The sequence below is a fragment of the Erpetoichthys calabaricus genome, chromosome 1, assembly GCF_900747795.2.
Source record: "Erpetoichthys calabaricus chromosome 1, fErpCal1.3, whole genome shotgun sequence".
Lineage (NCBI taxonomy): Eukaryota > Metazoa > Chordata > Cladistia > Polypteriformes > Polypteridae > Erpetoichthys > Erpetoichthys calabaricus.
The window spans coordinates 336526129-336542790 of record NC_041394.2 but is presented as its reverse complement, the minus strand read 5'-3'; the positions used below and the strand labels follow the sequence as shown (position 1 = coordinate 336542790).

General features: G+C 40.9%; 2 protein-coding genes across 6 annotated transcripts in view; both read left to right on the top strand.

Annotated features, from left to right (window-relative positions):
* Nucleotides 1-1173: 1173 nt before the first annotated feature.
* The window catches only part of LOC114642262 (zona pellucida sperm-binding protein 3-like), a 392210-nt gene continuing 376721 nt past the window's right edge, over nt 1174-16662 (top strand). For 3 of the 5 annotated variants that reach the window (XM_051926376.1, XM_051926369.1, XM_051926364.1), the window contains exons 1-8: nt 1174-1556; nt 2757-2875; nt 3030-3133; nt 3215-3389; nt 3463-3583; nt 3667-3758; nt 3830-3945; nt 4015-4076. In XM_051926376.1, the coding sequence (XP_051782336.1) occupies nt 1221-1556; nt 2757-2875; nt 3030-3133; nt 3215-3389; nt 3463-3583; nt 3667-3758; nt 3830-3945; nt 4015-4076 (1125 nt within the window). In that variant the 5' untranslated portion in view covers nt 1174-1220. Of the gene's footprint in view, nt 1557-2756; nt 2876-3029; nt 3134-3214; nt 3390-3462; nt 3584-3666; nt 3759-3829; nt 3946-4014; nt 4132-4246; nt 4382-16662 lie in introns of those variants that run through there. The other 2 variants (XM_051926374.1, XM_051926362.1) reach the window with 2 other exon arrangements.
* LOC114668165 (zinc finger protein 271-like) overlaps nt 16299-16662 on the top strand; it is a 30732-nt gene continuing 30368 nt past the window's right edge. The window contains exon 1 of the mRNA XM_028823810.2: nt 16299-16409. The gene's annotated coding sequence lies outside the window, so the exon portion shown is untranslated. The remainder of the gene's footprint in view (nt 16410-16662) is intronic.

Below are 16662 nucleotides of genomic sequence, written 5' to 3'. Positions count from 1 at the left end.
TGTGTTTTTATTTACTAGAACCGAGCTGATTTTACTCACGGTAATGCCTAAGAATCTGAAACACTGGGTAAATTCAACACAAAATAACGACGAGGAAATCTTAAAAAGTGAGTTTAATTTAATTTTAAAAAATCTATTTTGAATGCAAACTTGTTAGTTTCCTATACTCAAGCTTCCAGTGTTTGTACTACATAAAAACTTCACAACTTCATGTGCTTGATCCCACATAAAACATCCATTCTTAAATAATAAATTCTAAGCAAAGCCTCCTCTAGTATTAGATCATTACTTGCACAACATCCTGGCTTATGATGTTCATCGGTATTGAAAGTGAGTTAATGCATATTTCTCATTTTTCCGGATGAACATCTTCACTGTAAAGCTGCACTGTTTCTTTAGAAAATACTGAAAGGTGATTCAAAAAGCTTTCTTTCTTTATCTGGACATTAAAATTTGGATTAAAAAGAGGAGCTCCAGAACTACAGTTCACAGCGTCTCTTGAGCCACCTGTGTATTCAACCAACCATAATAATTGTTTTTGATTTATTGATTCACTATACATCAATAGACAAAAGAAAAAGAAAGATAGAAAAGAAAAAAAGAAACACCATTTCTTGATGTAATCTGAGCTCAACGTCCAGATTATGACATAACCATGGAGCAGTCACAGGCACCGTCACTATTGGACTCAAAACAAAATGTATAATTGTCTCTGCATTGTTTGCGTAGTATTTATGTGTCAACAAAATATTAATACATATATGCACAAAAATCTTCCATGTTGGTTTCCAAAGTACCCACACGCCGAAAGTTTCTATAAATTAAACTTGTTGAAGACATCACCCTTAACATTTAGAGTTTAGTAGTCTCTAATCTTCTCTTTCGTAAAGCAAATAGGTTTGGCATTCCGAGTGGTAAAGCACCAATTGCTTGCCTGTGTTCTACATAAGAACTGACACGTTACTACCTGAGATGAACCTACTTTTTTGCGGCTATTTTAATTTGTGATTTTAATTGTATTATCTCCTTCCCGTAATTAACCTCAGAATTCCTTGCGTGTTGTTTCATTTCAAGCGTGACTGGTGACTGACTGACGATCTTTTACTGCGCACGTGTTATTAACTTTAATCAGCCGAACGCCTTCATTCGTGTATATAAAGACTATGCTACGCGTCGACCTTTACTGCAGTTCGCGGATTTCCTCCATTTGTTATTTCAAAATGTGGTGTAAGGGTCAGATAGCCGTAGTGTTGCTTCTCTTTTTCCTCTGCGATGCTTTTGCTCAGCTCCGTTTCAAAGGACGAAAGGTTATGGCGAAGCACCAGCAGCCCGCGGTCGTGGAATATTTTGAGCCGAGAGCTGGCGCTTCGCAGACCGTAACTGCTCAGTGCACTGACAGTGAGGTGATCGTCACCATTAGTCCGGACTTGCTGGGCATCCAAAAGCCGGTCCAGCCTTCTGATCTTTCCATGGGTGGATGTGGAGTCACTAGCCCGGCCGGTGCTCAGCCTTTTGTGATTGAAGCGCCTCTGCAGGGCTGTGGGAGCACCGTGGAGGTGAGTTGCTTCAGGGCTTACGCATTTGTTCTTTACCTAATATCTACATTCTCAAGATGACTGTTACTGAACGTCTTTGTCGTACGTGGCTGTACCTTGAACAGTTGAGCCCTATATTTGCCCAGACCCGGTTTACCCTTCATCCCTGGTGTAGTGCCCGCTCTTGACCTGTGTAGGTACGTGCCTGGTTGGAAGCGTGTAGGTCGGTCGAATTCCGACTTGCAGCCCTAAAGTTTAAGCTACTAGACTAATCGCCATGCTGCGCATTTCAGTATTCTAAATTTTAAAATGCAGTCCAAATTCAAAGTGAACGGGGTGGGAAGGGTTGGGAATTAGATTGAGGCATCGTCTATAAACGACCGGAGTGCTTTGTAAACTCCTCGGTGGGAGTACAAGATCTGAAGGCTTGTACAGCAGCCCCCCTAACGAGTTTAAAGCTTGCAATGCGGGCTAAACTCTTTACATGGGCATTGAGTTTGGCCCACTATTGGACTCCATTGGCTCATTTAGGGACAAGTCTCTGCAGGTCCCAGTCCAACTTTTGTAGGAAGCTACAACGTTGGCAAACGGTAAGCTCAAAGTCGCCATTTTAGCAAACAATAACCCAGGAGCACCTTCATCTCATCAAATGTATTTTGATGAGAAACTTAGATATATTTGCCACAACTTGATCATTTTGTACTTCAAACAAGGTTGAGTACCTAACATTTTAAACTCTGTACAGGAAATTCAATGCATTGTACTAAATGTTTCATATGGTGTAAAGTAATGAAGTTGAGCAAACGCATTAATTCAGTGTTTTGTGGATTGATACAAACATGGGCCAGGTCTGAGAACCACATATCAAGAGTTTTAATTTTTTGCCGTTTTGCTGGTTTTATCTAGCACACCAAAAGGTGTTGGGAGGGGGTCAGGTTTAAGCTAAAGATTTGGAACAGTGACTTGGTAGAGCAATCTGAGCCACCTACAAGTAGACATGGTTGGATTGAATATCTACATCCTGAAATGTTAAAGCATTTAGGTGTAACCTCCAAGCCATTTGGAGCGTAACTTAGACTGGATCAGTATATCTAACATCTATAGAATCCAGTCTGACTAAATGCTGCTACTGCAAACTCTGTAAAACTTCAAGTCATCCTTGGAGTCTAAACAAGATTGCTTACAAATCCAGGTAACTAAATTGTCTGATCATCTCTTTAGATGCAGGGTGCTGAGATAGTGTACACTTTCACCCTTGACTACAATCCTTCTCCAATTGATGGTCTTCCCATTGTAAGAACCAATCCAGCTGTGGTGCAGATTGAATGCCAGTACAACAGGTGAGAGATGACCTAACTGAGGCACAAGTGGAGTTGGTTTCATGTTTGAAAGTTCGCTCTGATAGCATCACTATACTCTAGGCTGTTGGAATTGATGCAGATTAAAGCATGACAGACTTCGAAGTAGCTTAACACAAACTTCTCCCCACCACAGGCTCCACAATGTCAGCAGCAATGCTTTAAACCCCACTTGGGTTCCCTACACCTCCACAATCTCTGCTGAGGATATTCTGGGCTTCTCGCTTGTTATAATGAGCAGTAGGTGTACACCAAATATAAAGACCTTCCATCTGCACTACTAGTTGTGGTTGTAACCCCTTGTAATATTCCTGCCTGCAGGTGACTGGAGTGGGCCAAGTCCATCCAACACCTTCTTCCTAGGAGACCTCATTAACCTTCAAGCGTCTGTGGACAACTCTAACCATGTGCCTCTCCGTGTCTTTGTGGACAGCTGTGTGGCCAGTCCTGCATCCAACTTGTCTGCCCCAGCCTATATCTTCATTGGGAATAGTGGGTGGGTGTGATCAATAGTCTGTCCAGATCTTGGTCTTGAAACACAATGCTATGGTCCCTCTTGTGTATTGCAGGTGTTTCTTGGACAGCCAACTGACTGGCTCCAATTCCCAGTTCGTGTCCCCCAGAGTTGCCCAGTCTGTATTGCAGTTCCAGCTGGATGCCTTCAGGTTTTATGGCCTGACTACTAGTTCAGTAAGTTCTTTCCTCCCATCTCCTCTGGAGGAATCCCATTGAAGCTCCCAGGTGTGACTGTAGTCTCGCATGTCTACTTTCAGATCTTCATTACATGCCGTCTGAAGGTGACCTTGGCATCGGCTAATGTTGATTCATTGAATAAGGATTGTTCATACAACTCTGCACTGAGCCAGTAAGTGGTATAGGTGTGCCCTTCTCCCAGCTAATAAGCTGGCAGGTTTTGATTGGTGGCTGTGCTTTTAGGTGGAGCTCAGTGGATGGGAACAATGCTGTCTGTAGCTGCTGTGACACAAGCTGTGCCAACCCTCCTCCCTTCAGGAGGGGCCCTGGTGCCCCCAGATACAGACCCAGGAGAGCAAGTAAGTGACCTCTATGGCATCCATCTGCATTGTCCAGCCATGAATACAGAAACTGCAATTGTTTTCCAGGTGAAGTGAGTGTCCCAGCTGGATGGGAGACCATTTCTGTTGGACCCCTCTTTCTGGAGTGGGTCTCTCCTTTGTCTTTATCACAGTCCCGGTCTGAGCAAGATAAAACAACTTCAGGTAACTTGCTATTCCAGATTTAATAGCCATTAACATTGACTGAAGGTAAGCCTGTAATGCAAGAATTGTTGGATTAAATTCTTCATTCCTAATGCTTTGTCTTTTCTCCATGCAGGATCCCAATTCCAAGCTTCCATCCTTGGAGCTGTTGTGGGTGTCCTGGCTGTCTCATGTGTGGCTGTACTGTTCTTAGTCTACAGAAAATCAAATGGAACTGTTAATACCAAGCAATAAATTTTTAATGCTTGCAACCTTGTCTCCATTATTGCTTAGTTTGGGGGTGGTGGGTCTATACCTGATCCCTGTATTGCATCTTTCTGAATCCTCTTCTAGATGGAGGGACTGTCTGTATAGTCCACTATTCTGTGATCTAATCCTGTTTAGACATGGTCTACTTAGTGCTTGGCTCGGACTGACCCGTGCACTGGTACAGAATGCCTCACCCACCACAACTGCTTTTCTGCCAAACTATTACATGTGGTCCAGTACCACCCTCTAGAACTGAGGTGCTAAATGGGCGTCATCCATGAGGATCCTGTGAGCCAGGTCACCCTTGGAAGTGTGGCACATGACCGTAGTGCTTAAGTGATGCTTCTCTCAATTCTGGTAATGTGCCTATTGGACTCCATTTGACAGCCAAACCAGTGGTGCCCAGAGTCTCAAGATGCCATAACAAAGGATTCCAGTCCGAGTACTGGTGCTTCCTGTCTTGCTATGTAGTTGATGTGGATGCTAGTCAGTAACCCAAGACAGTCAATCTAAATTGAAGCTTGTTTGACAGGATTCAATTTTTAAGTGCATCTGAATAGCATTTCCAATGCTGCAAAGTGGCATCTTTTTGTGACTGTCTTCTGCCTCCCAAAGATGTGGGGAGGAGAATCTTGACATTGGAGCACCTTTTGACCCATGCAACAGTTGGCACTAGAGAAATGGCATGATCTAGACAAGGGGTTCTCTTCTCCCTCACCCAACCTTGGTCTGGGGACTTGCTATTGCTGCAGGAATGTAGTCCAGCCAACTTGTCCTGTAACTTCTGCTTTCAGAAAACCACAGCAGTCTGCTATAATTTTGGAAGTCTCTTCTGCTTTAAATGGTCATCTCTTGGTTTTTCTATGTAGTTGTGCTCTAATTGCAATGTAATGTCAAATTTTAAAAACAAGCAGATGATCCTGAATGCTGCAACTACTTGGTTGTCAGACCCACTAGTACAGTAAATAACACCTAGAGAAGAATGGAAAGTATCTCCATGACTGTTTAGTGCTGCAGGTTTGTCAAATCAAACTAATGTCTACAGTTAGACTTTAACATTAATGCAAATATCAAATTGAAGGAAGTTGCTATTGAGGGTATCTGTTTCATGAGCCACCTGAGATGCCGGAACTTTTGGCCAAGGAGTACAGTATTCACTTGTTTTGTCGGGGCCTACAATATCAAATAATGCAACAAGGATGATGGGTGGACTGTACACATTAACCACTAGGCATGGTGTGTTCCCTCCCCTTATAAAGAAGGGACTTTTTTTTTTTTTTTTTTTGCTTAAATTTTTCATGGAAGGGGACTATTGTTGCATACTACAAATCTTCAGCCCTACAGAAGTATTCACACAGCATTGGAGCCATATTCTTAATGTGGTAAAGGATTCACCACCTGTGGGGAAACTCCAAAGCCACAAAAGAATTCACACTTGTGAGAAGCCTTATTGTAATGAATGTAGCAAGCAATTTTCTTATGAGAGCACTTTTAACAAGTTCACAGTAGTTGCTCATCTTCAGTCTACATTACAAAAGACAACAAAGATTGAGGGTGTGAAGAAACAAACCTCTGGATCCAAGTGTTTAAGAGCCTCCTTTTTCCAGACTAGTTCTCTCCCTGTTGTGGTACAAGGACAGATGAAACCAACAAACTACAGGTGCAAATCCAAATTCAAGAGCCATGTCTGTCTTACAAGAGGAGAGGAAAAAATTTAATTGCAAACCTAAATGCACAGATAAGGCAAGTACTACAAAAGAGGTTTGAATGTTCTGAATGTGGAAGACAATCTAGGAATTGGCAACTTAAGACACACCCACAAATTCAGTGAGGAGATGCCATAGGAGTACCAAGTGATTCACCAACTGCAGTCCTCATTGCCATGTAAGAAATCACAATGGGGAGATGTTCATTCCTGTACTAAATGTGGTAAAGGATTCTCGGACAAAACAAGTCTTCACAACCATGCAAGGGTTCATCCTCGAGAGCAAGACGACAAAATTTGGCACCAATTACTGAACATCTAAAAGGAAGAGTTTTCAGGTCCTTACTTGATAAAAATACGTATTACTGAAATGCAGAATGGTAAGTGGCAAACTAAAACATGAAGGGAGCTGAAAAGTGAATGAGAAATGGAGGCACAAGATGCACGTATCAGTTGTGATGTAGCACAGAAACAGCTGGGTAGCTTCGCTACCACATTGGCTGGGTTGTGATCTTAAATGTAAAAGGATGTGCACATTTTAAGGAGAACCTTTTCACAGTGCTGTCCAGGGTTGGTTCTTGTTTATAAACCAAGACAATTCTGACTGCTGGGTCTTTGACTCCGCTGTCTTTATTCCTGGCACTACAACCACCATGGTCATGAAATCCGTCTCGCCATCAAGAAGTCCCCAGTCATTGATGGATGATGTAAACTTGCAAAGCTTAAGCAATAGACACCTAGAAGAACTTCATACTTTGAAGTTATTTTCTGATGTCATCTGATTGCAATTTTGCTTCACAAGTCTTAATCAATGGGCAGTAATCATCCACAAAATTTTTGGTTTGGATAAAGAATTTGTCATCACTTTTAACAACAAAATGAGTATTTTACAGAGGATCAATTCTTGCACACAACAGTAAAACCGACATAAGGATGAATAAACTCAGCCCATCAGCTAAACGCGGGCACAGTGTAATTAACAAAAAGCATCTTAACTTTGTCAAAGTTTCCAGTTATTGTAGTTTGAAAAAATTGTAGAAGGAAACTTTATGACATTCAAAATCACAGATGTAAAGGATATGTAAAACACTTTAGAAATTCAAAAAATATAGTCGTAGTTAGCTGGAGTCAGTAGTGGACATAAATTTGTCAAAGAAAATGAAAACCAAAGAAAAAATACAAAGCTTGAAACATACGCATCACTTGGAATTGGTGTTACAGCTGATTATTTCCTTAATTTGAAAATCGGGTTTAAGTCTTCCTTCCAATGTTATATGTATTTTTCTTGTAAAGGATATTATTCCATAAAGTGTGTATGTTTATTAACTAATTGTACTGTTCACATTTTAATTTGACTAGTTTCCAGGATGATATAGCTTTTTAATTTTAAACACAATCCGCTCTAAATTGTTAAGGCTGGTATTGTGTAATTGACATTTTGTATGACAGACTGTTGTTCCACTATGATGAAGTTGTTGGGGGTCAGTGTTGTGCTGCTGCCATCCAACTTATGTTCAGCTATAAGAAGTTTATTTAAGAACTAGCAAAATACCCGCGCTTCGCAGCGGAGAAGTAGTGTGTTAAAGAGGTTATGAAAAAGTAAAGGAAACATTTTAAAAATAACGTAACATGATTGTCAATGTAATTGTGTTGTCATTGTTATGAGTGTTGCTGTCATATATATATACATATACACATATACACACACATATACACACATATACAGATATATTATATATACATATACACATATATTTTTTATATATATATATATATATATATATATATATATATATATACACATACATACATACATATACACACATAGATGCACTTACAATAACATAGAAATCAATATAAACAACATTAACATCATTATCATATGAGAATATGAAGTAATATATAAGAAGCACATTTCATATAAATATAAATTATTAAACAGTAAAATGTTCTTCTATAATTTGCTACCGTGGCTTTTCGTTGGTCTGTCCAGGATTTTAAATCACATGTAGCTTGCAAACCGTTTCACGTATTGACTTGAAATGTGGTACACATATAATACGTCACGTCTGCTATCCGCTTTATGGGTGATGAATGTATTACTCTTTTTATGTTTATTTTATTTTAGAATCAACTCCTATCTGCGCACACCAGGGCGGCCGTGGACAGATGCGTATGGTGTATTCACTCCATGTTATCGTGCATTGCGCTGTCACTGGTATTTTGATAAAAGAATTTGAACAATATATAAGAAGCGTATAAATTATTAAACAGTAAAACATTAACATTTAAGAAGTAAAGTTACATTGAGTACTACTGCAGTGCCTTCGGGTATACCTCATTTTTTCTTTGCCCATTACATGCTTAAATGTATACATTTTTTGGTGTACCTACCCGAGAACACACGACATATAACCGACCGTGGGAGAAGCATGGATTTTAAACACGCGTTGAGTTCATCTGCTGGTCTCCCTCGTGGAATAACTGGTAATGTTTGACTAAAATCTACAGCGAGTAAAACGACATTACCTCCTTTTTTTTTTTTACGATCTCTGAGATCTTGCTTTTTTCGGTTCAAGGCTTCATATGCTCTTTTATGTTCAATGTTGTACTTAATAAGTACTAATTATCCCAAACCATCATCTTTGAATGTTGCAAGACTTTCGCCTTGTATGTAGATCGGGGTAATTACATTCATTGCATTCCTAGTCTGAATCACAATCTGATTGTATGGGTGGTTACCTGGCACTGTAGGGTTGCCACCCGTCCTTTAAAATACGGAATCGTGCCGCGTTTGAGAATGAAATTGCGCGTCCCGTTTTGAATCAATACTGGACGGGATTTATCCCGTATTTTTTTTATCATTTTTTTTTTAAAGCAGCGTCTCATGCAAATCATCCCACACGCATTTTATGAAGATGCCTCCTTTCCTACTTTTGATTGGGTAATACTTGATGTCATCGTTAGTTTGATTGGTGTTTTTAACTGTCCAGTGAGGAGGGCGTGTCTTTTAAGTACAGTCTGCAAAGTGTTGGCACTGAGATGTTGCGTCAGCGCCATAGTTGAAGCCCCTAACGTTGCGGTCAGCAAGTCGGCTAACATCCGCCATGTGCCGTCTTTCAGTTGCGAGAAGCAGATCATAGAATGGTTGAAACTGTTGCCCCTAACGTTGCGCCACGGCGTGTGCTTCGTTTATACCTCGTGTCTTCTCATTAAACTTTTATCTCGCGAATATGTTATTGCAATCCGCAGCGGGAGCGTTTCTATAAACTTAATTTAAACTTACGTTTTACACCATGCTTTGTTTCCCTTATGAACATGCTTGTATGCTTAACTCGCTCCGTTCTCAATTGTTTAATTTTTTGCTCTTCGCTGTTTGCGGCTCTTCCTCCATTTCCCCCTACTTCGTTCTTTTATCTCGCGAATATGTTATTGCAATCCTTAACGGGAGCGTTTCAATAAACTGATTGAAAATAGTTTTGCATTTACCTTTTTAGTAAAAGGCGAGCTTTTAAGCCTGAGAAATCACCCCGTAAATGCACACGTTTAATTGGACATGTGTTAATATGTATGGTTACACAGTATTAAAAGACAGTGAACAACGTCAGTTACCTTTCTTCCCGCGTTTGATAAAAGGTGAGCTTTTAAGCCTCAGAAATCACCCCGTAAATGCACACGTTTAATTGCACATGTGTTAATATGTATGCTCACACAGTATTAAAAGACAGTCAAAAATTAACGTCATTTACCTTCGTTCCCGCGTGTGACTCGTGCTGTAAATGTCTTCCTTGTTTTTAGTTCACGTGATTACGTAGGAGGCGTGATGACGCGATACGTGACTCCGCCTCCTCCATTACAGTGTATGGACAAAAAATATGTTCCAGTTATGACCATTACGCTTTGAATTTCGAAATGAAACCTGCCTAACTTTTGTAAGTAAGCTGTAAGGAATGAGCCTGCCAAATTTCAGCCTTCCACCTACACGGGAAGTTGGAGAATTAGTGATGAGTGAGTCAGTGAGTGAGTGAGTCAGTCAGTGAGGGCTTTGCCTTTTATTATTATAGATTCACAGTGAGGAGAAACCATCACGTTGTTCTGATTGTGACAAACAATTCTCCAGCAGTAGCATTCTTCAGAAATACAAAGGAATTCAAACTGGAGAGAATAATAATAATAATAATAATACATTTTATTCATATAGCGCCTTTCCCATGCTTAAGGCACTTACAGAATATAATAAAGAACGGCAGGGTATACAGTATATAGCATTGTACAAACCAGATAAATAATTAAGAAGATTAAGACAGTGAATTCTGAAAAAAAAAGAAACAGACAACATAATTGATGGTCTAGCACACACACATACAGGTTACATGAGCATCTTGACAGAGAAGTAAACTGAAAGAAGGGTAATAAAGTCAAGTAGAGCTAAAAGCCTTCCTGAACAGATGAGTTTTGAGTTGTTTTTTTAAAAGAATTCATGGAGTCAGCTGACCTGATTAATTTTGGTAGGTCATTCCAGAGTCTGGACGCTATACAGCTGAAGGCCCTGCTGTCACCCATGGAGTGTAGATTAGTGAGGGGCACAACAAGATGGCCAGAATCAGAGGACCTTAGTGGGCGGGCAGGCACATAGTGATGGAGGAGGTCACTGATGTAGTTTGGTGCGAGGTTATTTAAGGCTTTGTAGGTTATTAATAGGATTTTATATTCGATTCTGTAGGACACAGGGAGCCAGTGAAGATGGAGCAGGATGGGTGTGATGTGCTCGCTGCTGCTGGTTCGAGTAAGGACTCTTGCAGCTGAGTTTTGAATAAGCTGGAGCTGTGATATAAGATTAGAAGGGGCACCTGCCAGTAGGGAATTACAACAATCGATGCGGGATGTGATAAAAGCACGGACAAGTTTCTCAGCATTAGAGAAGGAGAGGAAGGAGCGAACACGGGATATGTTACGGAGGTGGAAGTAAGAAAGTTTCTTAATGTGATTTATGTGGGCGGAATAAGAGGGGGAGAAATCAAAAATGACACCAAGATTCTTTACAGTATTGGCAGGTCTGATGAGATCACCGCCAAGATAGACTGGGAAGGAGCTCATTTTATTAAGTTGCATTTTAGTCCCAATTTGCAGGAGTTCAGTTTTATTGCAATTTAATTTTAAAGAGTTCTGCTCCATCCAGGTTTTAATTTCACTAAGGCAGGTTGTGAGCTGAGAAAGCTCTGATGAAGTTCCACTTTTAACATTGAAATAGAGTTGAGTATCATCTGCATAAAAATGATAACCCAATCCATAACTACGAATAATATGGCCAAGGGGAAGCATATAAATACAGAAAAGCAGAGGACCGAGGACAGAGCCCTGAGGGACTCCTTGTGTGACTGGCGCTGAGCTGGATCTACTGTTGCCAAGACTAATAAACTCTTGCCTATCAGTCAGATAGGACTTGAACCACTGGAGGGCAGTGCCAGAAATACCCAGCATGTTCTCCATTCTGGACAGTAGGATGTCATGTCTAACTGTGTCAAATGCTGCACTGAGGTCTAACAGAATTAATATGCTAGTTTGTCCAGAGTCTGCTGCCATAAGCAAATCATTGGTTACCCGTAGCAGAGCAGTTTCACAGCTGTGCTGCGCCCTGAAACCAGACTGAAAGGGTTCCATCAAATTATTAGAGGTTAGGTAATTGGTGAGTTGAGAAGCTACAACACGCTCAAGAACTTTTGACAGGAAAGGTAAGTGGGAAATAGGCCGGAAATTGTTAAGATTGTCAGTATCAAGACCAGACTTTTTCAACATTGGGGTTACAGAAGCAATTTTAAAAGTGAGCGGGTAAATAGTTTCCATACAGTAGCAGTCTTTAGAAACATTCAAGAATTCACACTGGAGAAAAGCTGTACCGGTGTTCTGAATGTGGAAAACACTTCTCTGACAGCAGTAGTTTTCAGAAACACACAAGAATCCATACTGCAGAGAAGCCATATCATTGTACCGAGTGTGGTAAGAAATTCTTTGTTAGGAGTCCTCTTCAGAGGCACACAAAAACACAGCATAGGAGCCACCTGCACAGCCAAATAAGAATTACCACTAGAGAGAAGCCTTATTACTCTTCTGGATGTGGCAAACAGTTTTCATACAATACAAGTCTTAAAAAATCATTCAAGAACTAACACTGAGGAGAAACCATATAGTGTTCTGATTATGACAAACAATTATCTATCAGTAGCATTCTTCAAAAACACAAAGAAATTCATACCGGAGAGAAGCCTGAAAAGAGTAAGTTGGGGGGAAAAGGACGGATGAAGAAGGAGTGAAACTACTTTAACAATATGAAGAGGATTCATGGAAGATATTCATACTTGGCTGCTCATGTCTAAGAATAAAAGAGGTTCATGTCCCACCTCTGCATTAGAGTACATGATGGTGGTAGAGGTCATGCAACATCTTCAGATGAAGGTAAGACCTTCAGTGTACCCAACCATACAGTGGAAGAGAGACAGCAGACCACTTAAGTGTCTCATGAAAAAATGTAAAGGACTTGATACAGTCAAGTGGTTAATTTAAAATAAAGAGGAGACCATATATTGTTACTTTTGGCAGATCAGACAGGTTTGATTTTGATACGAGTTTGTGACAGCTGATGACCAGTAAGCGGCAGAAAAATCTAGCCTTCAATGCCCAAAGACTAAGAAGAAAACAGTCTGATCTGTAAGAAGAAGAAGAACAGAGCAAAGCAATGGCAGCCACCAGAAATGAAGGAGAAGGAGAGTTCAAGATCACACAAACAGTGGAGTGGCTTGCATGACTTTGTCCTGCATTACATGTAAAACATTTTTAAACCTGTTCCACTGCTCTTTGACTATCTCCAGACTTAAAAGCTTATCCCAGGGTATCCTACTTAGACTTTGGTACATCTGCTCAAAATTTGCCCTACCAAAGTTCAACTTAACAGTTTTAGTCTTTGCATCAGCACTCTTACAAAATACTGAGAATTGTATTATAAAATGGTCACTTGACCCTAGTGGTTCAATCACAATGGAGCAACAATTCATGTCTGTTTGATGTCTCTCTTCGGTGCACCATGACGGAGTACTCTACACTGATGAGTTGCCAAAATGCGTTACATTACTTTTATAGTGCAACAGGAAATTTGATTTCACAATGTCCTGACAGCTGTAGAGTGCTGTTTCAGTCACCCTCCATGATTCCTACTCATGTACTTACTTTGATGTTCTTCAGGCAATGAGATCCAGCAAATGCAGATTCTAAGTTTGACATGCTAACTGACTAGAAATCATGCAGTGTAGCCCCAACTTTAGAAGAGCTAAGAGGAGGGGATTCCAACACAGCGGAGTGAAAGTAACATTAACAACAAACAGACATTGCAAGAGGTGGCCACTGATGTACAAGAAGGCAGCATCTCATCATCTTTTCCCACTTCTATGTGGGGTCAATGTGCTGATTAACCTCCTCCCCAGTCAGATGCAATTTCTTCAGATCTTCTTTTACTTTATCCAACCACCTCCACTTTGGCCTCTGTCATGTTCTCTTCCTCTAGACTTCCATTTCCATTACTCTTTCACCCACATATTTGTTGTCTCTTCTCATCACATGTCCATACCACCTCAATCTCCTTTCCTGTACTTTCTTAGATTTTCTCCCACTTTTGTTGTACCTTTGATTGTCTTATTTTTTATTTTGTTCTTTTTTTTCATAACTGCACACATCCATCTCAACATTTTTATTTTTGCCACTTCTTCTTCTGCCCCTACATCACTGCTGACCTTTCTTAAACTCCTGACCTTTAACCCTTAATTCTTTGTCCACACAGCACTCCTGATACCTTCCTCTAGTTGTTCCATCTCAACTGCACTCTATGGCTTATCTCATTGGCACCATCTCTTTTCTAAATGACCTCTCAAGTTCCAGATCTTGGGGTGATACACTTGGCACAAGGTTCAGTGTGGAACCTAAACACACTTACACACACTGGACAAGTTGGTCATCAGTCAGCCTAACCTCATCAATGTCTGAAAACAGCAGAACTCTTCACATTTCATCATAAACTGGTAAGTTTTGATTTTCTCTTGTATTTTTATTACAGTTTTGCTCGAAGGAAACTTGTTGTGAAGACCATAATATAATCACAGTGCTGGAGAATGGTGACGTGTTGCATGTTGATTGGCACATGCAAGTAAGAACTTCACTGTTATCCATAGCTGTGACAACAAGGACTCTCTCAACTGTCATGAACTGCACAACTTGGGAAGAAAACTCACAGAGAGGAGATGAGTAAGAACAATCCACACAGGCAGTGCCAGCAGCATTTGTAGCAAATCCAAATGAAGGCAGGATTCACACCACATGTCTTATCAGGCTAACTGCATTGATTCAGTGATGGTGACAAAATAAGCAAATGTTCATTACAAACTAACGTATTCAGTCAGTGCTTCAGGACTTTCACATTAGCCAGACACCCAACTGCCTCAGCTCATCATGCTGCTTAGATGTAGTGTTATAATAAACCATAATTTCATAATCGATGAGTTGGTCAGTTGTTATTTTGATTAAGGTGGACACATACCTGGAGCTACAAGAAACTGAAGACTGTGCCACTGTGGAGGAATGACAGCTCAAGGCAACGGTGAAGATTTTGTGGTGCCAACCTGGTTGTACCTTTTATTTGCCCAGAAGATGGGCCCTTTCTGTGGGGAATCATAACCACATGGGGGTTGTAGGGTGTTTAGTGGCACTCCGGCCAAAAAGTGACACCTCTTTCTGTGACGACAGGGAATTTATTGCGGTGCCGGGTGGTTTCACCACATGATGGGGAAAAGAAAGGACAGTGATAGTAGCAGCACCCCCCTCATCTCACAGGCTCAGTCGAGGTATGCGTTAACCCGCCGAGTTCTTCTGATGCACACGTGTGACAAGATACTATGAACACAGTGTCACCAGTGAGAAGTTTGTTTAGGTGGTGTATCCCGTAGTTGCATGTCCTGACTTGGAGCTGCTGGATGTCAGCTTAGGCTGCTTTTTCTAGTAGAATACAATCATTTGGGCCAGTTAAGCTAAAGGAGAACAATGTGGTGGTAAAAGCCAATTGGGCTTCTAACTGTGAGGGCACCATTTTTGTTGTAGCTGGCCATCTTCTCTTTCAGCTTCTCTACACTTGACTTCTGTCTATGCTCCCCTCTCCTTTGGTGAATCTGGGATGTAGCACCGCTGGTATGTGGGGAGGAATTCATTCCTGGCTGTTTGTACATCCTAGCAGCTGTGAGATCTGAGCCTGGAGAGTTTAAATTACTGAACAGCCATTTCAGCCAGCAGGAACTAAAGGTAATTCCCCCAGTTCCAAGAGCCAGTGAGCTTCTAACATTGAGGATGTTTATTTGTTACTTTCAGCATTACTAAAGGATGCTGTCAAAGATCATAAGGATGAAAAGGATGCTTCAGATCCATTTCCGTCATTGCTATTTAAATGAAATCTGTTAGGTGAATTTCACGAGATCTTTGTCTTCAAAAGCAATATAAATAAGTGCGTTTTCTCCTGTAGACTAATCTGGATCTCTTTTGACGATTCAGATACTTACAAGTAACTGTAACATGCTGAATTTCTGGAGTTGGAGCTGCAAAACATTTATCCAACTCTTACCTCCAGCAGTCGAGTCACCAGTGCTTGAATAAACAGGATTGCAACTCCAACTGTGACATCTATCAGTTCTTTAGTGGCTAACACACTAATAAAGACACCAATACATAAAATGCTCATGGAATTTAGTTTGAACATATTTCAAAAATATTGATGCCTGCCCTCGATGTGCAGTGGGGTATGGTCAGCGTCTGCCTTGCTGAAGTCAACAATCATCTCTTTGTCTTGTCCGCATTAAGAGTCACATTGCTGCATTTGCACCAATCCACAGTTCTGTAGGCTGACTCGTCCCCATTGTTGATGAGACCCACCACCGCTGTGTCAGCTTGAATACAAATTCAGGTGTTCAGGAAAACCTTTAGTTACTTACTAGTTCTAATACAGCAGATTAGCCGACAGCACAGTAACGGACACCACCATACTAACGCCCATTGTCCTACGGGTCACACAGCTAATGTATGCTAATTATATTCTGAATCTTTCGTCAGCTTTCTTTCAACTCAGCTAAAAAAAAAAAAAAAAAAACCTGATCAGACTGGGCGATGACGTCATCAAGAGCGACGGAAACGGGAGGTGCAACTCTGCTTGTCTTATCGGCGCGTGGATGGAAGCCTTGTGTTCGTCTCTGCAGTCTTTAATGCCTGTTTGGAGGATATCGATTCTGACAGATAAAAGGTACGTGCTTAAATAATCTGTGAGGGAAATGAGTGACTAAAAATAAATGGCACGGCAGCAGCACCAGCATCGACAATCGCCGATACAGAGCAGTTTGTACCCCGTGCTGTTCACTTCATATTCGCAATTTTACTTGAAATTGCCCAGACACATAACCAATTCATTGCTCCATTGCATATTCCTTGTGTGTCCGTCTGGTGTCTCTTCACTCTGAGCTCAGTGCGGTAGTGATGGCCATTCAGAAAGGCCCGTT